We start from the raw sequence: 26,302 nt of genomic DNA, 5'->3' as shown, positions 1-26,302 counted from the left end.
CGAAAGCAGCTCAGCAACCCCCTCCTGCAACAGCGCCAGGGCAAAAGGCTAAGACCAGCTGCGCGTGCGCAGTACGCTCTGCTGCGGCGGGCGAGGGACAGAAAATGAAACACTCTGCGAGCTCTCTCCTATGAGGGTTACGTCAGGGAGAGAGAAGAGAGCAGCGATTGGCCCGCTCCCTTTAAAGAGGCCGGCACCTCCCTCGCCCAATCCAGCGCCGCGTCCCGGGGCGGCAGCAGCCGCAGTCACGCCTTATTACACCTGCGCCAATCCAGGGGGCAGAAGAGAGTTGATGGCGCTTAGAACTCTATGGTTGAGAGGAACGGGGTGTGTGTGGAAAAGGTAAGGGGCGCGGGGAGCGCATGCGCACGCCGCCGTCGGCCCACGCTCCTGATTGGTCCGCCCGGCTCCTCGCTCCCTCGCGCTATCTCGCTCTTCCTCTCCTCCGCCGCCGGCAGCCGCAGGGTCCGCTTATTAGAGATACAGCGGAGTGAGGGTCAAGGGGGGGGGGGCGGGCCTTAACCCGGAAGTGGTGTCGCAGGGGGGAGGGGGGAGGTGGTGAGGGAAAAAGAAGAGGACGAGGAGGGACCCGAGACGTGATGGCCGCCGCCGGCAGCTCTGTGTGAGAGCCCTCATTCGACCCCCCGGCCTCTCTTTCTGCCCGAAGTGGACCTGCCCGCCTCAGGGAAGCAGCCGCGGCCGAGCGGGAGCGGGGCGACTCTCCATCCCCTGACTGACAGGCAGACACTCAGACTTCCAGCTGTTCCCCTCCGGGCTTCGGCCTCCTCCTCCTGCTGCTGCTGCTGCTACCGTGCTCTGCTAGGCGTCCCCTCGAGGCCTCCGTCAGTGTAGGGGGAGCAGTTTGGAGGTTGCGAGCGTGTTGTTTGTGGCCTGGTTAGGTCTTCAGTGTGGAGAGGGAGGCGAAAGGGGGGCGTCCTAGTGAGCTCAGGTGAGGCTCTCCTTTGAGGAGGGAGAGGCTGAGGGGTCTGCAGGAAGGGGGGGGAAGGTTTTCCCTTTTTGAGGTTGGGACAAGTGGGCTTCAGCCGATTAAGGGGCCAGGCTCCTTAGAGACCCTATGGGACTCTATAGAAGGGAAGGTTTTCAGAGTAGGGCTAGGTAGATCTTGGGAAGAACTGGAAAGGTCTCTTTTATTTGGAGAGTTCATGGTCTTCTGTTTGAAGGGGAATTGTGTTTTTTTAAAGGGGGGGAGGACCCGGGTACTTTGGCTGAGCTCTGGGAGGGGCTTCTACCCATTCAGTTCAGATAGATCTGTATAGCAGAGGTCGGGAGAGCAAATCCTTGTGGTGCGTTTCAGGCTCCTTTGGTGACAGGATTGTATTGGGGTCATGCAGGGTTTCCAAATCTGGGTTAGGTGACAGTTTTAATGCTGGGAGGCGAGGAGGGCCTGGTAGCGCATGAGGTGGAGGGTCTTACAGGGTGTACAGATTGAACTTAAGCGGCTTCACGTTGCTGGAAGAAAGAAGCACTTTGTGAGGGCTTGGGTGGGAGGCAGTTTTCAAGGAGCTATAGAGAATGGTGTTGAATTTTGGGTGTCATCTTGGGTTTCCCTGCAGGTAGTTGGCTTGTTGGGTGTGGAAGACTAGTAGTAGTCTAGTAATTAGACTGGTAGTTAATGAAACGGGTTGCAATTGGCCTGTGTAGCTTGGGGTGAGACAGTTCATCCCGTATCCGCTGTGAATTTCCCTCCATCTCTCCTTGGTGCGGTTCTCCATCAAGCGCCTCTGATGCCAGAACAAGGCCCCAGAATGAACGGTTTCTCTCTGGGCGAGCTATGTTGGCTCTTCTGCTGCCCACCTTGCCCCAGCCGCATAGCTGCCAAGCTGGCTTTTCTGCCCCCAGAGCCCACGTACACTGTGATGCAACCAGAACAGCAGGAAGGTGGGGCTGCTGCTGTGGGGACGCCGACAGGTAGCTGCAGCCTGCACTTGACTGAGCGGGCGGACTGGCAGTATTCCCAGAGAGAGCTGGATGCCGTGGAAGTCTTCTTTTCACGCACAGCCCGGGATAACCGGCTGGGATGCATGTTTGTACGCTGTGCTCCTTCTAGCCGGTATACACTGCTGTTCTCCCATGGCAATGCTGTTGACCTGGGCCAGATGTGCAGCTTCTATATTGGTCTAGGCTCCCGCATCAACTGCAATGTTTTCTCGTATGATTACTCTGGTTATGGAGTGAGCACTGGTAAACCATCTGAAAAAAACCTTTATGCAGACATCGATGCAGCTTGGCAGGCCCTCAGAACAAGGTAAATGGCTGTTGGGTAAACATGCCCATGAAAATGGTGGAGGGTATTTCTAATTTCTTGGGGGCTGCTTGTTTGACACTATACTTTTCCCTTGTTGTGGAATCACTGTAAACTGACCTCCTTTGATGCAGTAAAGTTGACCACTCCACCCATTTTTTGTGATGATGGGTTAGATGACCTCAGAATCATACAAGCTCCTCTTCAAGGGAGTTTATGTTCCTTGAATAGCAGCCCCCCATGCTGTTTAGCAAATCTCTCCTGAAACTGAGACGGTGTTCAAAAGCAACTTGTAGCATAGTATTGCGAGCTACAGTTGGAGTGGTGGGGAATGCTGGGGGTCTTAATTGAACCTAAAGTATCTTTAGATCCTAGATTTTGGAAGGTGGTGGTATTCTTGACTTGCTGCTCTGATCATGGAGCAAGAAATGCTCAATGTAAAAACATGGCGTTAAGAAACATAAGGAAAGCCCTGCTGGATTTAGGCCCATCTAGTCCAGCACCTTGTCCTCATAGTGACCACCCAGATGCGCATGGAAATCCCACAAGCAGGCCTTAAGTGCGCTAGCCACTTGTGATTTCTGGCAACTGCTATTCAAACACATACTGCTTCCAACAGCAGAGATAGAACATAGCTTGTTGTATGTACTCATGACAGCTAAATGGTACAAGAGAACAGTAATGGCTAATTATTATACATCATGGTTTCTTTGTATTCTTGGACAGTGCAACAGGGTAAAATATGACATTTTAGAATGCCAATAGCATCACCAAGGATTAAATGTACCAGTTGCATCATTGCATACTATGATGCAGCTTCAGCACTGAGGTGAGTACGGGAGTACCAGAGCTGGTGTGCTGCACTCTTCAGAGTTCTTAATCTATTTAGTACATGATGTATTTCATGCAACTACCTTTCACCCACACAGTCTGTCTATTTTTAAAAGATCCAAAGTTCAGGTACATTTGATAACTACCTATAACAAGGAAGTTTCTATCAGTGTTTGTTTCTAGGGCTTTGCCTTTACTTTAGATTTAGTTCTTGGCAGGTAGTTGATGGTGTAGTTTTGAGTATTTCCTCCAACGACGCCAAGATGGATCTTGCCCTCAGTGCAACTTGTTTGATTTGGGGCTTTGAGCATAAATGTTGAAAGGCTGTGCTAGATTGGCTGCTGGCTGAGAAGACCAGTTACTTGGAGGTAGGAGTCAGGGGCAGTATGCTTCGGATTACCAGTTCCCGCAAAGTTCAGGAGAGGCAAGTGCTGTTGTGCTCAGGTCCTACTTGTGGACTTTCCATAGGCATCTGGTTGACCACTGTGAGAACATGATGCTGGAAAAGAAGGGCCACTGGCTGATCAAACGGCCTTTTCTTATATTCTTATGTGTCTTACATGTTTCCTTGCAGTTTCTCAATACTGTATACAGACTTTTGACTTGCAAATGGAATCCAGTTTAATGTCTTGTAATTTTGTTCTCTGTGAAAAAAATGAAAAAGTTCTTGACTTTGTTTTGTTTACTGTCCCAAGCATTTAAATCAGGTAGGGGGAACTTGTTGCACTCCAGATGTTGTTGGTCTCCAGCTTGCTCCATCCTCAGCCAGCATGGCCAATGGTCAGTGATGATGGGAGCTGTAAGCCCAAAACACCTGAAAAGCCAAAAGTTCCCCATCTCTGATTTAAACTCAGTTAAACTGGGATGCGGGTGGCGCTGTGGGTAAAAGCCTCAGTGCCTAGGGCTTGCTGATCGAAAGGTCGGCGGTTCGAATCCCCGCGGCGGGGTGCTCTCCCGTTGTTCGGTCCCAGCGCCTGCCAACCTAGCAGTTCGAAAGCACTCCCGGGTGCAAGTAGATAAATAGGGACCGCTTACTGGTGGGAAGGTAAACGGCGTTTCCGTGTGCGGCTCTGGCTCGCCAGAGCAGCGATGTCACGCTGGCCACGTGACCCGGAAGTGTCTCTGGACAGCGCTGGCCCCCGGCCTCTTGAGTGAGATGGGCGCACAACCCTAGAGTCTGTCAAGACTGGCCCGTACGGGCAGGGGTACCTTTATCTTTACCTTTAAACTGGGAGGCTCTTGAACCCATCATTGCATGTGGAAACCCAGGTTGTATAAATGACTTAAAGTGTTCTTCTTCCCCATTCCTCCCTCCAAACAAACATACTTATCCTGATGAGACAACTGTGACCTTTCAGCTCAGAATGATTTGTTTTCACCTTTATGGGCTTGAGATTTGACTAGTGGGAGAGGTTGTCTTCAAATACATGTCATTTTGTCTTTAGCTTTCTTTAGGATTGACAACAAACTTATCTAACCCAGGAAGCATGTTTCCCATGAACAGAATAATCAGTTATGTAATTAACACAGGTTATGCATGTGTTTGATGTAATAAGAAACACTGATAATCCATTCAGTTTGAGAAGAGGCTAACTGAGCTAGGGAGGCTCTGTGTCTCAATTGAAAATGAATGTTCAGGGAGGGATGGAATTTGAACAATATTAGAGGGCAGAAAGGAGCCCATAGGGGATTTGGGACTGGATTCACGAGGAAGGACATTTGGCCACTGAAACATCTCAAATCTGTGCAGTCTTGTCTTGAGTGTGTGGCGGTGGGGTGTATTAAAACAATTAGGTGTCACATTTTTCCTATGAATGGCACGCAAGCTGACTACTAGCTAATGACAGAGGCTGCATTCACATTTTTAAAGGAAGCTATCTTGCTAATATGGCCTTTTTGTTTTTGTATGATTCTTTGGCATCTGATGAATGTACTGTTAGAAGCCGGTTTCTGAGATCTGGTAAATTTGTTTTTTTGTAAAGTTCTATGCCTAATTTCCTCTAGTCATTCTTGGTACTTTATTTTAAGATTCCTGAGTAGGTTTGATGGACCCATGTACTGTTCATTGGCATCAAATCTTAATCTGGTGATTTAAAGTGGCCACACACCTTTCTGGCTTAAGCTGTTTAAAGGGCCACCCTTGATACTAGCCTGCCTGTGCTTTGAGATGGGCCTTGGGAGCTCTACTGGTCTGCCAGCCAGTGAGTTGTCATTGGGGTAGATGGGCATGAGAGAGATGGTATTATCAGCAGTAGCCCTACAGTTACGGAATTATCTCCCAGGTGGTGTATATAAGGCACCTTATATGCAAGCCTTCAGGCAGGCACTAAGTTATTTCAGGTTGCATTTTCTAAATAAGTGCTGTGATCCTATTGATTTTTAGTGATGTTTAAATGGGCTTTAAAAGCAATGGTGTGTGACTGGTTTTATGACTAAGCTGGGTTATGTTTTTTTCACGTAAATTTTGGGATTTGTAATTGTATTTAGTCTTGTAGAAGCCAATTTCTGAGGACATTTATTCTAAAAAGCAGATTATAAATGTTGTAAATGCATAAATAGAATGCAAATGCTTTCCCACTGAAAGTTCCTTGTCTAGCAACCTTCACTTGTGCGGCATTAAAGGCTTAATTTAATTTAGGTCACACTGCCTCGATTTGTTTTGAAGAATGGAAGAATGACTTTAAATAGTATGTTTTGATTGTGTAAGGAAATTCTTGATATGAAAAGTAATCTCATAACAAAATTGCCTGCTGTAATAGATTTTTGTTTGTAGGCTTATGGTGTGTTTCAATAATACCTCTTAACGACATTATGTGAACAAGGGAAGAGCATTTCAGCCTGACTTGGAGAAAATTAAATCCGGCTTTCGGCCAAGGTGTACAGTTAACTACAATCTACTTAGGATTTTTTACATTGCATTCTTGAATGCATTTGAATTCTTTGGGACTTTAACAATTGCCTCTTTCTTTCTACTGCAGACAATATAAAATGGCATTGTATTCATTATTTGAGATTGTGATCTTTAACGTCTTGACTAAACTCTGCATCTGGTTTTCAGTGAGTGGAAAATAATTTTGGTAGAAATATAAAAGTACCTTAGGCTAGCTGTGTGTTATTGTGCATAAATGATGGCTAAATAGGTGCCTATCGCCTATTCTTTGTCTTCTCCCACCCCTCGTAATAGAACAACAGCTTGCACTTAATTTTCTTCCATACTTAGCATTTATATATAACACAGATTATGCATTTAATTGCTCAACTAAATTTCCAGAAATTCATTATGCGTGTAATCATTCCATTGAGATCTCCCAAGTTGAATAGTAATAAATAGAAGAGTGATAACCCCTTAAGACAGCTGGCCTATATTTTTGTTACAGTTAAAGCTGCAGTCCTATACACACTTATCTGGCAGTAAGTCCCATTGAATTCAGTGACACTTAGCTTCTTCTGTGAATACATCTATAAGATTACACTGAATATGTGGGTTCTAAAAAATTAAATGCACGTACTTACTGGGAGCTGTACCTAGTTCCCCATGACTAGTAACAATCTCTTGCAAGCAACCAAACAGGGAAACTTTTGCAAATTAGAGAACTGGTTCTTTCCCCCCTTTCGTTGCATCAGTCTGTCATAAATTACTAATATAGGTGCAGGTGGGCTAGTAAACCTTTGTGGAATCTTTCAAGGCTGCTTGATATAAGTGCTAACAAAACATATTATAAAGTTAAAAGTAAACCACAAGCCATTCACATTGTCAAGGCATTAAAACAGGTATGGGGGACCCTTGTGGTCCTCAAGGTGACTGTTCATCCCAGATCATTGGCGAGGCTTCCTAGGGCTGATGAACACTGGAATCCAATAACATCTGGAGTGCCACAGGTTTCCAATTCCTGCATTAGAGGGAGGAAAACCCTTAACTCTTCTTTTTAATGAACTGAGAAAGGACTTTAAAAACAAACTCAAAATTTCCTAATTAAGCATGATACCAACTGGTTGCTTAAACAACATATTAGCCAGGTCTAAACTGAGCATTTATTTAGGGCCATAAATAAGTCCTTTGGTCATGAAACTTAAAAATATTCTTTAGCTCAAGGGGAAAGATAGCAAGGCTACTAAGGAAGATGATTTGCTTAGAGTACAGTTGTAAATTCATTTATTTGGAAATGTCCCATTTCAGAATTTTTGCCAAGTAAACATTCATAGAATTCTATTGTAGGTATTCAGAACTTTCCAGTAGCAAAGTCTGGTGGTTAATGGACAGATCTGTGGTTTTCCTATGAGATGGAAAGAAAATGATCACCATGTTATCTGGTGATGAATATTTATGATTCTGCTTCTATGCAATGGAGTATAATATAGAGCTCAGGTAGTTCAAGGTATAAAATAAATGGAACCAGGACTCTTTGCAAGTCCTGACTAGTGGTTACACATGGTTGGGGTCAGTGTAGCTCTAACACTGCACCATGGTTAACTGTAAGCAGGGAAGAGTCTGCAGCATGTTCCCCATTTCCTAACCATGGTTAAATGATAATAAAAATGTTGGAAGGGACCCTGAGGGTCATCTAGTCCAACCCTCTGCAATGCAGGGATCTTAACATGTGGTTCCCTATTCAATTCGAAACCATACCAGACCCTGCTTAGCTTTCCAAATGTGCTAGCAGTTTTATTGATGCCCCATAGCCTATTCTCGCATCCACACCAGACCTAAAAAGAAACATGACAGGCAAGCTCTTAAGTCTTGTTGCAGCAAAAACTTGTTTGCGTGCTAAATTAGTAGAAAGGCTAGTCCCTGTGGCTTTTTAATAATAGGTTTGTGCCGTAGCATGTTAACCTGCCACATGCCAAGAGGGCACAAAGCAGTTTTCAGAAGCACTTGAAGTTGTGGCATGGGGAAAAACAGACTGTGTCAGCTTTATAATATCCCTTCCAAATGATACTGAAGGAGGTTACGGCTCTTAAGTTTGTGGAAGCAAAAAAAAGTTTGTGGAGGCTTTAGTCATTCTGCTGGTCTTACTTTTGAAGTACCAAGAGGTTGTTAGAAACCAACATAGAAACAAATACAGCTTGCAATATGTGAGTGTTGTAGTGTGTTTCATATCTAAGGATTTGGGTTCAGATGCTGTCACTAAGGCAACTCAGCCAAGCGCAGTATGGCTGTCAAAATATAATCCTGTAGTGGGGAAGGAGAGACACCATGTAGCTGCCGAAGCTCTTTTGCCATGGTCCCACCCATACTACCCTGTGTCCAAGAGTTGCAAGCTAAATCAGACATTGCCAAGTAGGGTAGGCTGTGCATGTTGGCATAGCCATGTTCATTTTAATAGTAGGTGCTTCAGGTGCCCCTGTACCCCTGAAGCGCAGTACAGACAGGAATATGACCATGTTGGCACCATGCCATCCTGCCTAAAGCTACACTAGTGGCCACAATTGTGGAAACGTTTTGGAGAAAGTGTATTTCTGAAGTTTGATGGCTCATAACACCATTTTCTTTTGGAGTCATACCATAAAATTATATATCAATGGAAAGATAGTTTAATGAAGAATGTAATGCAACAAAGTTTGTTCAATTACCTGTATTCTATCAAAGCCAGATGACACCTGATTGGCTCTCTAAACACTCCTGTTTCTGGTTATTTGGCTATATCTTTTGAAAGAATGCAGATAATTGAACAAACTTTGTTGCATTTCATTCTTCATTAAATTATCTTTCCATTGATATATAATTTTATGGTTTTACTCCAAAAGAAAGTGGTGTATGAGCCATCAAACCTTTTTCAAAAGGTTTCCACAATTTTGGCCACTAGTGTAGCTCCTCTCTTGTGGGTACCTTCCTGAAGGGAACTTAATGATCTCATGCATCTGTTTTATAGACGGCTTTAAAAAAAGGTGCTGTTTGTTCACTTCTAGGAATTAAGTACTTATTTTCTTCCAGACTAGTCTTGTAGCCTTTTTATTCATCATGGAATAAATTGATTGTGTCATATACACAGTAGCTGACCATTAAATGTACATCAGGAAATAGCTGAGATGGCTGGTTTTAGGCCTCAGAGAGATGGGTCCTATAGAGTGAACTTTTGCCCTTCCAGCTGGTAGTAGATCTCATCAGCTGAGTTGTAATTGTTTATAGCTGAATTTTGTTTGTTTTTTGTCTAGAGTCCAGGAATGGGTCCTCATCTTGTTTCTGCTCTGCAGACTGGGCATAGAAATCTCTCAACTGCACCTTGCATACTATAACTCACTAGAAATCTGCAGCTGTAGTACAACAGCCTGCAAACTGTAAGAGAGCCACGTGCTTTTGACCAGCTTGATTCCTCAAGCATTCAAGTTGCCTAGATACAAGCTTCTGAAAATTGCTGGATTGGATATCTTGGCGAGGTCTGCATCCGGTTTCAAATGCCTAAATACTCTAGGACCGTAACGTCAGATTGCAGCCAGGCTGGCTTGATAGCACCAGCGTGGTTTTGTTTTAGGGCAGCTTGACGGGAACTGTGTAACCGAATACACTTCCTACCTGTAAATACCCTTGCTTGTTACAGGCTGCTGTGAGCCACTTAAGGAAGGTAGAGGGGCTTCAGAGATTGCTATGTGAGTGCAGTTTATGACTGCAGAAAACAACACTTTGCAGGTGGCAGAGGAAAGTAGGAACTGCCAGTGTGGTGTAGTGGTTAAGAGCGGTAGTCTCGTAATCTGGTGAACTGGGTTTGCGTCTCCGCTCCTCCACATGCAGCTGCTGGGTGACCTTGGGCCAGTCACACTTCTTTGAAGTCTCTCAGTCCCACTCACCTCACAGAGTGTTTGCTGTGGGGGAGGAAGGGAAAGGAGAATGTTAGCCGCTTTGAGACTCCTTAAAGGGAGTGAAAGGCGGGATATCAAATCCAAACTCTTCTTCTTCTTCTTCTTTAGCTGGTAGGCTATATTTGGCTTGTGGGCAATGGGTTGGGCAGACCTTCTGCAGCATACTTAGGATTTCCTAGTACTTGTATGGAATGTTCTGAAAATATGGGGGTATTTTCTTTTCAGGATATAGTAGTTATTCCTTCAGGCCCCCTAGGAAGACATGGGCTCCAATTTTGAATAGCAAAGTGGGATGGATTAGCACTTTCTGATTAACTGGTAGGATTAACCAGAAATATATTATACAGTGGTACCTTGGTTCTCGAATGGCTTGGCTCCCGAACAAATCTGCTCCTGAACTCCACAAACCTGGAAGTAGGTGTTCTGGTTTGTGAATGTTTTTCAGAAGTCAAATGTCCGATTCGGCTTATGCTTGATTGCAGGAAATTCCTGCAGCCAATCGGAAGCCTGGTTTTCAGACTGTTTCGAGAGTCAAACGGACTCCTGGAATGGATTAAGTTCGAGAACCAAGGTACCACTGTACAAGTAATCAAGCTTTACAGTAAAGTGAATCACATATTGGTGATAACTGATGTCAGAAATGTTAATATGACCAGCAAGCATGGCAAGGGTTGGTAACTATTGTTATGGATGGGGGTGGGGTGGGAAAAGGCTTGCATGTTTTCAGAGAGAATGGGACTAGCACACTAGTCAAAATCTACTATAGTGAGGGTGAAATACTACTAGCAGTACTAAAGGAAATTTGTCCCAAGCTTCTTGCATATGATGATCAGCAGTGGTAGATTAACCATAATTGTTCTACATTGCTTGTGTTGGTCAGCTAACGTTAAAAATTCCTGAAAGCTAACGTTAAAAATACTGCACGACCAGTGAAGCAAAATGATTCAGGCAAGTATATTGAATGTTATAATTCCAAATCAGTTCTTTAAGTGTCATTGCTTTAGTAGCTAAAACAGCAAGAGCCCCATATGAGGAGATATCAGTCTCGTTATTGTCAGTTAACTCTTATTTTGTGTTGTATTTATATACCTAAACCTAGATTGTGGATTTTTCTTCTTGTAGTATTGAATTTATTCTGTGTTTGTTGAATAGTTGTGTTTTTGTTTTTTCATTTTTGAAAGTACAGTGGTACCTAGGTTTACGAACTTGATCCATTCCGGAAGTCCGTTATTAAACCAAAAGAGTTCTTAAACTGAGGCGCGCTTTCCCTAATGACGCCTCCCACCGCCGGTGCCCTTCGACCATTCGGCTTCTGTTCTTAGACCAAGGTAAAGTTCGCAAACCAGAACACTACTTCCGGTTTTGTGGAGTTCTTAAACCGAATAGTTTGTAAACAGGGCAGTTCTTAAACCAAGGTACCACTGTATTTTGATGTTATGAATGTTTGCTGTAAGCCGCTTTGGGCACATCTCATTGTTGAAAAGCAGCATTTAAGTAAACTTAATCAGTTTGCAATCGTATTAAAAAAAACTTCTGGGTAGGGGGGCGAACCCTGCTTAATCAGAACTGAACAGGTTGGCTGACTGTTGTATGGATAAAAACTGAATGGGAAGGAAATCCATCATTGTCTGGATATATAATTTCCTGGTTCACACTGAGAGAAGCTATTTTTAAATGTCCTAGGGATAGAAGTGGAAATTTTAATTAACTGGGATTGGGCACTTCAGGACAGAAGACTATCTCTTCCTGGTTTTAGTCTGTTAAGCACCACATTTAGTGGTGGTTGTGTTCTAAGAATAAAAAATCTACAAAAGTTGCTAGTTCACTTTAAAAAAATAATAATCTGCCCACTTATACAGTCTTAAATTGCTGTCACAATACCATCTATCTGAAAGGAGAAAAGGCAGCAACTTTTCAGTTGGAAAAACTGAAACGTTGATACATTTTTTGTTTTAGGCAAATGATCTGGTTACAGAGACTAAGACTGCTATGCATAGGCAGGTTACTAAAGATATTGCATATACATGTGCTCAAAAAACCCATTCTGGTTTCCTGGAGACCCTTGATTTACTTCTACAATGCTTTTTATACTTCTAAATCAAGGGAGAAATATATTCTCAGAGCACTATTTACCATAGGTGAGTGGCTACTTAAAAGCCAGAGAAAGTGTATTTTTATAAGGAATCCAAATAGCAAGACTATTTAGAGACACATGTTTCCTATTTCAGAAAACATTGTGAATTCTGTACTTTCCTAAAGATCAGGGAAGATAATTTTGTCCGGGGGTATCTGTTGCAGAAAAATTCCCCAGAGAGTAGCTTTGTATAGAACTCGTACACCAATCCAGTTAAAAGTATATAATGGAATGTAGCTCAGCTCTTCTGAATTATTGATACTTCGGTCAGTGAAGGGATTCCTTAGTGACCAGCAAATCCTTGCTGCCTGTGGTAAGTAAGCTTTTCTGTTTCTAACATTCCTTTGCTACAGGGCATGTTTAATTAAATGCAACTAACTCAGTTAAAGTGAATTTAGTGCTCCGTGTGTGGTTTTCTAAATGAAGCTGCGTACATTGATATGATATTAGACGATGTTTATCTTCTCGCCGTTCCTTGGAAGATGAAGCCATAACGTTAAGGAAGTCGTGTAGTAAAAGTTAATTCATAAGACATGCACAATCTCTCTTCTCTTTGCATTTAATTTCCTTCTGACCTTCCCACCATCTGCATAAATGCCTGCTAATTTTGGAATACACTTCATTTAACTGAATTGGACTGTGGTCCTTGCAGGTTTACGCCATACTAAATTTGTTAGACTTTAGGGCAGGAGTGGGAAGCCATTTTCACCCCCAGGGCTGCATTTCCTTTTGGGCAGCCTTCCAGGGGCCACATACCTGTGGTGAGGAGGGCCAGAGGCAGAACAACAAATGTGAATGTTATCTTTGTACAGTAGGTTAATTTCTGCACACGTTCCCATACCTCTGTCTGCCCTCCATCCAGACAAGCAAGAGGCATGATCAGAGTTCAAGAATGCATTTATAGTCAGGCAAAAACATTAATGGAGGGGGGCGGGAGCAGGACCTGTGGAAGGCATGGCAGTTCCCTTCTGTCTTGTTTATACCACTTTTTCCTCTCTGCTTTACTGTACAACATCTCAGCTAGCTACTTGTCTAGACTTAAAGGGTTAGATCTCCAGGTGTACATTTCACACATAAGACAGGAGTCAAATGAAAAGAAAGTAAAATGAGGGACTCAACCATTGCATCCTTATTTGTCTGACTTGCAACTTTAAGGAAGAAAATGCTTTGACGGTCTTTCCACCGGAGTCTCCTTCATAGCAGAATAGACAGTCTTCTGGTGTCTCTGTAGCCTCATCACAGCAGGGTTACCTGGTAGCACCAGCAAGGATATTTTTCTTTGAAGCACACAAGTATATTTTGTAGCAAACCAAACTAACTCTTCCATTCATTCGTATCATTAAGGAAAAAACACCCAAGCACCGCAGTCATAGTCGTAAAGCCATTAAGCTCTGCATTTACTTCCTAAATAAGCAGCTAGTGTAAATGTGTGTGTTATGCTAACTGCCATAGAGCAAATACACAGGAACTGAGCGCAGTACGCCAAGTTCCGTTTTAATATACCAATGCAGAAAGAACAGCTGTTTTTCATACTTTCTGGTTCTCCCTTAGTCTTGCCAGGTGAACTTCAGATCTGTGCTGTTCGTTCAACACAAGAGAAGCTGCTTGCACGGTCATACGTTTTGGGGGGTGGGGAGGGAATTCACTTTCCCCTGGTTATTTATAGCAGGAGGCATTCCATGTTTTTGTTCCAAGTTAGTTTGTGGTTTCCTTCTGTTTCCAGCCAGTTCCAGACTTCTGCTTGCGGCCATACAGGTTTCTACCATGGTGTCATTGTGCATCCCCCCTACTCTTGCATTGGTAGGTGTGATAAGTGCTATGCATGGTGCTTGTGGTGCTTGCACAGCCACTGGACTCTCTCTTAGTGGTGGCGGTGGTGGTTTGGACGTAAGTAAGGATTTTCAGGCCTAAGTGGGAACTGTGTATCGTCTCTTTTCCTCCCTCTGCACTATGGACCAAAACTGGTTCTGGGCTGCAGCTTTCAATATTAGCAGAGCTTAAGCTGCTTCAACATTCTGACCCCTGTGCTTGAGCAGGGCCAGCTGAGATGGGCTCTCTTAAGATAATTATTGTTAATGTTTGCATTTTTTCCATTTGCCAGTCAGATGAATTCATTCAATCTAGCTCTCTAAAACATTTGGAGTGCAGGTTAGTTTTGTTGTACAGATACAGTTGAAAATTGCTGTAGACTTTTTCAAGATTGGCTTACTTAGAAGAGCCTAACTTAGTGCACAGATTTGACTGGCCATTTCCTGATTATACATTTTCATTCCCATTCCAAGGATTCACATTGTGATAGTACCTTAAAAACCTGTGGAGGGTGTGGGGCAAAAGACACTTGCCTGTGGCCAGCTCTCTATGTCATCAGTAACTAAGTCAAAACAGCTGGGGGGGTTTTATACAAAGAAAATGTTGTTTTGGCAACAGAGATAGCATAGACATTTGAATGTGGACATTGTGTTTCTGCTATCTCAAGGACGAGGATGGTTCAGCAAGACAACCTAGTAATTTTTAAGTTTAAATGCTGTTTCCATTAACCCATGGGTCACAATTGCTTTTAAAACATACAGTAGGCACCAACAACCAGCAGATTCAGGGCTAAATCTGACCCACATAAGAAGTGCTGTCCAGTTCCCTTAGTCCAGGGCTGGGAAACCTGTGGCCCTCCAAATGTTTTGGATTAATCCAACAAAACCTAGAGGGCCATGGGCTCCTCATACCTACCTTAGCCAATCCAGAAGCATTGTGTGGTGGGGAGGGGTCTTTTATATATATAATTGATTTATCATAAGCATATGTACAAGCACATAACTGTACAAACAATAACAGAACTGTACACAGAGTATAATCAGTATTAAATTTTTTTACAGAGATGCAATTCTATATAGCTAAGATTCCATATAGCTAAGATTTTAAGACGACTCTATATAGCCCAGCCACAATGAAGAGTGAGTCATGGGAGGAGGAGTAATGTGATTCTCCCTTATATAACTCAGAACCTGAAACCAGACCACGTCAAACTGTCTGATTTAGTTTTGCCGCAAACTATGCATTAACATCTGTTCAGATAAAGCAATGTTCCATATACAGCCATATTTTCGATCTTGAACGACTTGTGAGTGGAAAGTTTTGGGTCCCGAATGCCACAAACCCAGAAGTGATTGTTCCGGTTTGCGAACGCTCTTTGGAACCCGAATGTCTGTTGTGACGTCCGCGGGTTCCAGTTGGCTGCAGGAAGCTGCGCCTTGGTTTCTGAACTGTTTTGGAAGTTGAATGGACTTCCGGAATGGATTCCGTTCAACTTCCAAGGTATGACTGTATTAGTATATGCTTAAGGCATGGGAACTTTAGATTGTTTCTAATCTGGCTACTAGACTTTTATAAGTTATGGGAGGATTAGCATAATTCGATAAAGAAAGAAGGGATCTGGAAGCAAATGTTGTTGAGTAATAGTCACTATCATTGAGAAAACCCAGGTGTCCAGAATTATTGACTCTCCTTACATTCCCACCACAAATGAATGAATGAACCCTTTCCCACACCGCATGCAACAAGAAGGAGACATGGTATTCATAATATGGAAAGGTGTCTAGTGCCGTCACACAATGACTTTAAGAATGGCTGAAATGGACTTAATAGGGGGGCTTCACCCATAATCAATCCCGTTGTGCCTCATTGTATGGGTTCTGTGGCCATGAGACTGACTATAACAGTCTCTTTTGCAGAGATGGCTCTCCCCCTTGCTGTCACTTCAGTAAAGCTAGTTTCTGACTCTGCTGTGACTTCAGTAAAACTAGTTTCTGACTCGGAGTAAACACAGTTTTTCAAGAGGAGGATATGAATAAAGGGTATGCTACTCTGAAATAAGCTGTTGATAATTCGTGAGTCTAACCAATATCGGCTAGCAACAAATATTCAGATTCGCAACTTAATCTCCATCAGAGCAACGTGCATTAGGACATGGCTGGAGGCTTCGAGCTGAATTGCATTGAACCATTCCAAGTGCACCAGAGAATCACAGCAGTCTCTAAACTGAAGAGTGCTTCCGATGTTTCTGCAGTTACGGTTCTCAAGACTTATAACTTAAAATGTGGATCATTGTAGTTTAGGGCTGAAAAAAGTAAACATTCTTTCTTCAAGTGCATTCCATTGAACTTGCTGAGTTTTAATTACACCTGGGGTTAGGCTATGTGATGGTTATATGTAGATTTGTGGGGTGGTTTACACATGCTTGTACACCGCTTGTTGATTTCTCTGCAGTTGATGATAGGCAGCTGAATATGTGAACCGTCACTCCATTGAATAGCATTGCATTTGAGAAGAGGTGCCAGTTCTGCTGAGGGTTGTTAGCTATGTGATAGCTCCCTCAAACATGCAACTTATCGCTTGATATGATATGACTCAGTTTGTGCACCAGAACAATGCTTCTGCAGTATTGTGGCAGCTGACCAGTTCCTTGTTTTTTGTAATATAAAAAATGTGTTCAAATGCTGAAAAGAATTATTAGAGGAATCAATAAAGTACATTGGAGCAATGAACCTTTTGGACCTTTTCCTTCACCCCTTCTACTCTCTGGCTGAACTATGTATAAATAATACCTTGTTCGTAACTGCAGCCAGCCTTTCTCAACACCCTGTTTAGGATACAAAGCTAAAGAGTAAACTGTAGTATCTTTCCACTGTGCTCCTCCCCCCTTCCATATTTTTTAATGTGCTCTCCATCTGTTGTTTTTGGGTCTGTTCTGAGGAGATGATCTTTACAGGAGCAACTCAGTTGCATATCCATAAATTTCAACCTGGACATTCCATTGGGTTTTCTGTTTTTCTCAGAGACAACAACCCTGTTGATTCAAGGAAGGTATTTTTAGTAGCTACTCAGTAAGTCTCCTTGAAAATGCACTGGGCATACTCTCTAAGATAGACCACCAAAGAGCTGACTAGGACAGTCTGCTTCAAGCTATACAGCGGGTCAAATGTTTTTGTACAGGAGCAGTGCTCTAAAACTTCCTTGTTGAATATTCAGTAGTATCTGGGAAGCTGACTTGTATACCCCCCCCCAAATCCTGCATTATTGATTATATAAGATATATTTGCTACAATTTTGTCCTGCTTATGGCTATTTACTCTTTATGTAGAATTTATGTAGTTCTTTCTTCACAATGTATCTTCACAACAGCCTTATTAAATGGATAGTGGTTTCCATATTGCAAGCAGGGAAACTGAACAAGGAACAATTATTTGCTCAAAGCCACTCACTGCATTAGTAAAGAATTCTGAGTATTGCTTCTTGATCATAAGTATTGAGAATGGAAGTCTATGTTTTTTAATGCACTTGATTCCCGGAACTTTTTCTTATTGTTGCACTAAGTCAGTTCGCTGTCAAGACCTCCTTTGCTTTCTTTCTTTCCTTTCTTTGCTCAGCTCTCTCTTTGTTTTTCCACCCGCATGTGGGGCTTGGAAACTCCAACAGCTGTGGGGGTTGACCATGCAAATCTTTTGCACTTGGCTGAAACTAAACATCTTTGAGCAGCAGCAGTGCAGTTGGTGTCCCTGACCTCAAATGCATTTCTAGTAATGTGGCTATATATTAAATTTGTTTATGCAGCAAAGCAGCTGCTTTTCATGGTCCAAGTAAAAATGGCAGGTCCAACGGCAGGCTTGATAGTCTCCCACCGTATTTGCTTCCCCATCTGCATTCCTGTTTCTGTATCCCAAGTGGGTATTTTACATATGAGCTCTCACACAGAACTGGAAGCAGTAACAAGAGTATTGAACACTTAAAATATCATATATCCAGACAAGTATTCCATATTCCATACAAGACAGGAGTAACCAACATGGTATCCTCCGGATGTTGTGGACTACAACTCCCATAAGTCCCAGCCAGCAACATCTAGAGGGCATCATGTTGGCTGCAAGGACCTTCAAAGTCCCATGAATTGACAGCTTGAAAAAAAAAAAATCTGAATTTTACATCTAGAGAATAAAAACGCCAGTTCCCCTCTCCTGGAATACCCTTTTTAAAAATAAATGCAAAACAAAGACAAAATACACTTCTCTTTTCCTCTTTTCTGTGTTTACAGGTATGGGGTCAGTCCTGAGAACATCATTCTGTACGGACAGAGTATTGGAACCGTTCCCACTGTGGACCTGGCATCTCGGTATGAGTGTGCCGCTGTAATCCTTCACTCGCCCTTGATGTCTGGGTTGCGGGTAGCTTTCCCGGACACTAGGAAAACATACTGCTTTGATGCTTTCCCAAGGTATGTGCAGAACTTGCTCCCAGGAAACCATTGTTCATTTATAATACTTAAATTGGACATGTACCTTTCAAAATGACAACAACTAAGCAAAGGCCATGGGTACATTACTTAGCCAAGAGTAGATGTGGTGGCCTCAGGAATATCAGCATATTAGAGGGTAAAAAGCCCCCTGCTCAGTGGTGCTTTGAGGGTTTTTCCTTCTAGATATATCCTCCATTTAATGTTTATCATGAAGTATGTTGGTGATGATTTAATGAGGGTGGCCTCATTGGGAGACAGCACCTGCAAAGCATGCCAGGAGGGTTCCATGTTCACTGCTTGGCACCTTCACGTTATTTATTAAATTTGTATCCCACCCTTCCTCCCTGAAGGGTAGCATAAAATCTGCTGAAACCATATCCAGCATACAATAATGAAAATGATCTATAAAAATCACAGTGCCTAGGTGTAACTCTTCCCTTCAAAAGGCCTGGGAAAACAAAAGTGTCTTAAAATTCTGCCTGAAAGCACTTGGGAGAAGGGGGCTGCCAGATTTTCCCTGGGAAGGGAGTTCCAGAGGCGGTGAAGAGCAGAAAGTGACCTCTGAGACTGTGGGAAGACGCTGGCAGCCAGAGTTGATCATGCTTGGCAAGATGGGCCAGCATTCTGGGTCAACAGAAATATCTTCAAATGTTCACATATTGCTATATACTTTTTAACTTGAACTGGCATCTTGAGTGCGGATCCACTGCTGACGTTTGCAAACCAAAGGTATTCTGTGTTTCTCCTGTAAATGCTTTTTGCGTGTTCTTTAAAAATATTGTGGGGTGTGCCTTGTCCCATGTTGAAGGGAGTGGTGACTGGACTGGACTGGAGAACTGTGAAGGGGATATGTAGTTCAACTTGTATTGACCTTGAAGGTGAGAATGGTGGGTGTAATTGCATACAACTTGTAGCGGTGGTTGAGTATTAGTCAATTACTGGTTACAAAAACTATTTCTACCTCCATAGTAGGCACCCACTTCAGTATGGATGTTCTAGTTCCACCCCCACCTTCAGAATATGAAAAGTCACTTAGCTGAACTGGTTCCTGTGTCTTGTTCTGAGGGAATGCATAGCACTTAATAAACTCTGCAGTTAGCAAGTTTGAAATGGTCCAGAGCGCAAGCATTTTGGTGGTACAAGATCCACTGAAATGAATGGGCCAAGCTTTGAGAACCGGAGCTGAACTGGAGCAGTTCATCCATTCTTGGAGGGACGTTTCTGGTGGGTTGCGCTGGAATTATGTGCTTTTGCTATCGTGTCTTGGTATAATTCCTCTGCCCTCCTGCCTTTCTAACAGTTACAAATATTTACTATATGACAAATTCTTCCTCTGAACATTCAGGCTTTAAAAAATTATTCACAAGGTTTGGAACAGAGCTTGGATGAAATAGGCCAAGTCAAATAGGAGGTGAAAAACATCAGGGCAGAGACAGCGGAGGTATTATATCATTCACTTTCTCTTTTTGCTTTCTTGAGAGCTGTTTCTTACCAGTGGTCTGAATTCACTTGATCTGTTAAATGCTTTGGTACTTGAACGAATGCCCCCCCCCCACCCTTGTCAGAGAGGGAAAATTGTTCATTGCAGTTTACACAGAAATCTTTTGTGTTCACTGATGTCCGATAGTCTCTGTAGATTTCTCTAGCTGCAGAACGGTGTGGTTAGGAATACCAAGTGAGGCTAATGTGCTTTCTGAATGCTGCGTTCCCAAGCAGCTGAGCTGGCAGTGGGATGCCTTCCAGTGGTTTTGCAAGCTGTAAATATTGTTTTGCTGAAATGCCTGATTAGGGATGAATGACACTAATTATGTGAGCACCACAATGGAGAGACTTCCCCCCTCAAGTTTCCTAAAAGTGAGGACTGACAATCTTGCTATTAAGTCTTTGCATACATAATTTCATTAAGTGTTATTAATACATGTATGGGAGAATCCCACTTGTGGCTGTGTCAAGGATTCCAAAACATAAGTTAGCAAGGGTAAGATACATTTTAAAAGAAATCTATATTTGGGGAAGGATCCCTCTGAGTTCTCACTGAATCCTCACACCAGTTCACTACCCTGTTAGAAATAAAAGACATAGAACAGTGGTTCCCAACCTGTGGCTGGCAGACCTCCAGAGGGCTGTGGGGTTATCCCAAGGGGTCAGTAGCAGTGGCACAGGACAGTGAGTCCCTTGAGTGGCAGGGTGAAGGCTAGAGCCAGGACAGGAGGGCAGGAGCTGAAGGCTGGGATGCCAGCAAGGCAGAGGGATGGTGGCCTTCATCTGAGGTGTGTAAGGCACTTGAGTGGCAGGCTTTTTGGTGCAGGGCGTGTCCAGTGCTGCCGTCCATTGGAGGCTCCTTCATCTCCCTCCCTTGCCCAGGGTTTGCCCTGCTTGCAGAGTGACTATCCTTCCAAGATGAGTGCAACCCCCATTCTTCATTCCCTTTGGCTTTACCCAACTGCTTCCATGCCACTGGTGCCTCCAACAGAATGATGCATAGTGAAACCGGCTGGCAGAAAAAACGAAAAGGAGCTGCATGCTGAGGTACAGCAGGGGTAGCCAGCTGGCATCCCGGGTCATGGCTTGGTGGTAGAGAACATCAGAAGAACCTGGCTGCTGGGTCAGGCCAATGGCCAGTCTGGTCCAGTGCCCTATGGGAAGCCTGAAAGCAAAGTGTGTGCTTTGCATACAGAGGGTCCCGGGTTTAATCCCTGGTATATCCAAGGAAGGCAGATAAAGTCCCCTGCCTGAAACCATGGAGAGCACGGCCAGTCAGTGTCGACAGTACAAAGCAAAATGGGCTGGTCCAGCATGGTATAAGGCAGTTTTCTGTGTGCACTCTCCCCAGCACAGCTCCGATCGAATTCCAGTGTGTCTCAACTGTTCACTCCAACATACAGGCAAATATCCTGCTAACCCCCTCCTCCTTGGTGGGAACAACATCTAAAGTTTTGGCAGAATGCTTGTCTCGTTTCTTCTGTTCTTCCCATTTGCTTCTTGCATGGACATCAGCTGCTGAGTTGCACAAAGAGAGACTTCAGACAGAGACTTTGATGTTGTGCACACTGGGACGGAGAGGGTTAAATGGCCCCTTCCCTGTTCCCCATTTCCTGTGGGAGTCAGGAGGGACGGCCATTTCTGCCAGCACCCTTTGCTCAGTTCAGAATATGGCCTCTCCTTAATAAAAGCAATAGCCGTGAGCTGACATCCAGCCCTCCATGCTGTACACACAGAGAGGGCTGAACATAATATTTTGCTTTCTTCCTCTTTAAAGATTCACAAGAGGTTCTTGCATCTCCCACAACAACTGCCCATGGTTGCCTCAGAGAGGCCTGCCTCAAAATCTGAGAACTGTGAGCCTCCGATGACCTCCTTGTATTAATTCTGTTTACTTATTTACATTGTGAATTTCCAAAATCCACTGCGAATCTCCAAGTGGCTTCTTAGAAAGAGCAGCTGTAGCCTTCCTGCCAGGCACAGTTGGACAGTGTTGGCAGAAAAGAATGAACAAATGGCACTTTCTTTTTCGGGACATATTGATGGAAAGACACAGAGCGTAAAGCTCTGAACATGAGAGTAGTCTAATTTAACAACAGCAGCATGAATGCTCATCCGGGCTTTAGAAGCTTCAGAAGTGGCCAGGCTGAATTAGTCATTTCTCCTTCTAGAATGCTGGAAACAGATGACAACAATTGTGACTTGTGTATCCCTCTGGCTTTTCAGTTACCTGCCAGGAGCCCCTTTCACAAGAATAGTAGATAAGACCAGTCATTGAATTAGACCACCGTCCTGCTTCCTCATAATGGTCCACAAGATGTCTCCAGAAAGCAGGGAATGAAGACAGTTGCCCTCTCCTGCTCTCTCTTCCTCCCTCCAGTTGTTTTTTAGAAGTTGTCTACCTCTGAAATATTGAGTTTATATATAGCTGGGCCCTGTTGCCCCATATTGTCTCAGAGCAGGGCCATAGAACATACCCAGTGCTCTCCTGTAGCTGTTTGTTGCGAAGGAGCATCTGCAGTGGAAGATGGAGTTATCTTTCAGGTGCTGCTGCTGAGGACCAGGTGCACATCCCGGGAGTCATTTTCGACTCACAGCTGGTCCGAAATGGAGGTGCAGGTCAATTCTGTGTCCAGGGCAGCTGTCTACCAGCTCCATCTGGCACGCAGGTTGAGACCCTACCTGCCCATGGACTGCCTTGCCAGAGTGGTGCAAGCTCTAGTTATCTCCCACTTGAACTAGTGCAATGCACTCTATGTGGGGCTACCTTTGAAGGTGACCCAGAAACGGCAGCTAATCCAGAATGTGGCAGATAGACTGGTGACTGGGAGTAGACGCTGAGACCATATAACCCCAGTCCTGAAAGACCTACATTGGCTCCCAGTACGTTTCCGAGCACAATTCAAAGTGTTTGTGTTGACCTTTAAAGCCCCAAATGGCCTTAGCCCAGTATCCCTGACGGAGCATCTCCACCCCCATTGTTCAGCGCCCCATGAGGTCCAGCGCCCCATGAGGTTCAGCGCCCCATGAGGTTCAGCGCCCCATGAGGTTCAGCGCCCCATGAGGTCCAGCGCCGAGGGCCTTCTGGTGGTTCCCTCTCTGTGAGAAGTGAGGTTGCAGGGAACCAGGCAGAGGGCCTTTTCGGTAGCGGCTCCTGCCCTGTGGAACACCTTCCCATCAGATGTCAAGGAAATAGACAACTATCTGACTTTTAGAAGACATCTGAAGGCAGCCCTGTTTATGGAGGTTTTTAATGTCTGATATTTTATTGTGCTTTTAATTCTGTTGGGAGCTGCCCAGAGTGGCTGGGGAAACCCAGTCAGATGGACAGGGTTTAAATTACTTATTATTATTAATAATAATCTTTCCCAGAGTTTTCCAAAACAACTATGACAAACTTGGTTTTCTCTGGTTACTGAACATAACCAGTAATGCTTTTCTGGCTTTTGTCTTTTACATCCTCAGCATTGACAAGATCTCTAAAGTAACCTCTCCTGTCCTGGTGATTCACGGTACCGAAGATGAAGTAATAGATTTCTCGCACGGCTTGGCGATGTACGAGCGATGTCCCCGGGCGGTGGAGCCCCTGTGGGTGGAGGGGGCTGGCCACAACGACATAGAGCTTTATGCACAGTACCTAGAACGACTAAAACAGTTCATATCTCACGAACTCCCCAATTCCTGAAGAAACCTACTTGATCTCTTTTCCTTTTCTTCTTCTTTTTTTTTTACCTCAGTTAACTGTGAATGGAAGAATTTACCTGTTTTTGCACATGCATTAACTGGCTTAGCTGTAATAGCTTTATACTATGAATAAATGCCCTCTCATTAGGGTTTATCCAATCAGCTCTTGACTGTCTTTTTATATCAGGAAACTGTTCTAACAGTCACTACTGTAATCCCAATTGTTTTTTTACCTTCAACACGCTAGAAAAGCTGGGAGTTTTAGAAGGGGTGCTAGCTAAACTTGAGGGATACTACTTAATCTAGCAGTTATAATACTTCCAACCTTTTACCCTACCCAACCCTTCAAGTTGCTTGTCTTGTAATGTTTTCTTTCTCTTTGAGAAAAAATCTTCCCACAATCTGGAATGCAAGAAACCTGGATGATAGCTTCCTACTGATTTATGGAACCAGTCTAAGAGCATTCTCCATGTAAAATTTCTAGCTGTGCTATTGTAACTGGAAAGGTTTTTTTGTGGTGATTTCTCATTGTGTTTTTTTGTTTGTTTTTTGCCAACCTTCCCTTCCTAAGTAAATTCATTAATGAAAAATTCTCCGGGGTCACAAATTTCTAAATGGGGCTAATTCTGAAATGACCTTTCGCCAGTTTTCTGCATATTTACAAAATATTCCTAAAGGAATAATGACTGAACGGCTAAACCCTTTAATTCTTTTTACTTTTTAAAAAATGTGTAAATTTACTAAACCCAGTTATTCAGATGATGTTTACACTCTGAATAGAAGCCAACTTTGGCATTTCCTTGTGTAAAGCATTCCTTATAGAGGTTTTTAAAAGTATTGTACATAAGTGTATTTACATTTATGCATAACTCCTGATTGGTAGTTTAAAATTTAAGTCTAGTTAGCAAATTCTGGTTTGTATATGAATACATTTTGTTAAAGTTTTTATCCCTGCATTATTTTGCTATTAAAAGTTTTATAAGATTTCCAGGACAACTAAAAATATTTACACATTTGTTTTTGACAAATTTATGTAAGAAACTTTCATTGAAACTGATCCTTTTTGTTTAGGGGAAATTTTTCATTCTCTGACACTGGAATCGCACAGAATATGCAAGACAATTAAATCATTACACTAAGAGGCCTGAGGTTTTTTCCCAAATTGTACGGCCTTAAATGTACTGTAAGCCTCTGATTGTTGTAAAAATGGATTGCGATGGATTATGGTTTGTGTTCTTGTTGCCAGAATGCAACAACAGTGATTGTAATGGAATAAAGGATGCATGGAATAGAGAATACTGGACTTTGCTTCACTTTGTCCCATGATCAAATTGCACCGAAGGCCACACAAAGGTCGTATATAAGTTTTATTACTGACACCAATCAAAGGAAGAGGTACAGACAGTATTGTGCTGCAGAGACTGTTAGTGTAGTGTAATGACTGTGGTATTGGGCTTGAGTCCAGTGGGTCCTGCATTCAAATCCTGACTCCCCATTAGTCACCAGTAGCCTGCATGCTTTTCATATCGAAAACCATCTCTGGCTTTCTCCCTACTTCCGATAGGCTATTCTGGCCTAAAATGATGGGCCAGTGGCACAGGCCCTCCCAGTGTCCCTATTTTCTAGGGACAGTCCCGGATTTACAGAAGCTGTCCCAGAATGTCCTGTTTTTCCATGGCCATCTCTATTTTCATCAGAGGAATGTTGGGAGGGTTATGCGAACCCCGAGCCAAGGAGATAACTATACAACCTTGAAGGCTTGGGGAAGTTTTTTAATGTCAGCTAGGTGGGGTATAAATAATAAAATTATTGTTATTATTACTACCACTATAGAATAGGACATCCCTATTTTCATCAGAGAAATGTTGGAGGGCATGGTGATGTGACTCAGCCGAAGGCATCTTCATCTTCAAAGTTGAACTAGGCAGCCATTGTATCCCAGTCCAGGGGCATTCAGACTTTGCCTTCCTGGACCTCTTGCACATCACCAGAACAGATTAGCCCTTTCCAGCACATTGCAGTCTGCTGCATGTTCTAGGGGCTGTTGGGGCAGTGGCAGTTACCGTATTTGTCACTCCATAAGGCGCACCTAGTTTTTCGAGGGGGAAATCAAGAAAAAAAATCTTATCCATCCCGCTCGCTGTCTTGGCTTTTCCCATAGCCACACACAGCCTCTCCCGGCCAGAGGGGCTGTGTGCGGCTAAAGAAGCCAAGATGGTGAGCGAGATCCATCCCGCTGTCTTGGCTTCCTCTTTAGCCGCGCGCAACATCTCCAGCCGAGAGAGGCTGCGCACGGCTATGGGAGAAGCTTTTCCATGAGGAGGGAGAAGGGACTGACTGGCCGTCTCAGTCCCTTCTCCCTCCTGGGGAAAAGCCCGCAAGAGCTTGGGGGCTTTTCCTGCCTGCCTCCCCCCTGCATTCGCTCCATAAGACGCACACACATTTCCCCTTACTTTTTAGGAGGGGGAAAGTGCGTCTTATGGAGCAAAAAATACGGTACTTCCACAATTTCTATAGAAGGTCAGCAGTGGACTTGCAAGCTGTCTTTCATAGATCCTTAGCCTGCTGTTCTGAACGTCCTTGCCGATTGAGCCCCCCATTCCTTGGGACACAGGATGCAGACTGCTGTTGGCCTAATCTACCCCGAAGGGCTATTTATGATACACCATCCTCGTGTTAAGGAATGTGACCGTTACAGTACAGTACACTAAAACGGAAGCCTTCCTTTTGACTTGTGTAATGCAACTGCTTATGAGTGACACTTGATCAGCTCAGAGGGAACTATTCACTCAATGGAAATCACAGCTTGGTACTTGTGTTTCAGTTTGGC

The 26,302-nt window shown here is 43.7% G+C and overlaps 1 protein-coding gene across 1 annotated transcript; it reads left to right on the top strand.

The window, feature by feature from the left end:
- Window positions 1-358: 358 nt before the first annotated feature.
- On the top strand, window positions 359-24,768 carry ABHD17C (abhydrolase domain containing 17C, depalmitoylase). The gene is made up of 3 exons (XM_083412288.1): window positions 359-2,266; window positions 18,106-18,285; window positions 23,254-24,768. Exons 1-3 carry the CDS (start codon window positions 1,746-1,748, stop codon window positions 23,471-23,473), a joined length of 921 nt encoding a protein of 306 aa, XP_083268414.1. The 5' UTR covers window positions 359-1,745; the 3' UTR covers window positions 23,474-24,768.
- Window positions 24,769-26,302: the final 1,534 nt, after the last annotated feature.

This window comes from Podarcis tiliguerta (assembly GCF_965153285.1).
Source record: "Podarcis tiliguerta genome assembly, chromosome: 14".
NCBI lineage: Eukaryota > Metazoa > Chordata > Lepidosauria > Squamata > Lacertidae > Podarcis > Podarcis tiliguerta.
The sequence above is the reverse complement of the archived record's forward strand: the minus strand, read 5'-3'. Positions and strand labels throughout refer to the sequence as shown.

Coding starts and splice junctions, on each gene's coding strand:
- ABHD17C (XM_083412288.1), top strand. CDS start 1,746: ATGCCAGAACAAGGCCCCAGAATGAACGGTTTCTCTCTGGGCGAGCTA. Junction 2,267..18,105: donor TGGCAGGCCCTCAGAACAAG/GTAAATGGCTGT, acceptor CTGTGTTTACAG/GTATGGGGTCAGTCCTGAGA. Junction 18,286..23,253: donor TGCTTTGATGCTTTCCCAAG/GTATGTGCAGAA, acceptor TTACATCCTCAG/CATTGACAAGATCTCTAAAG.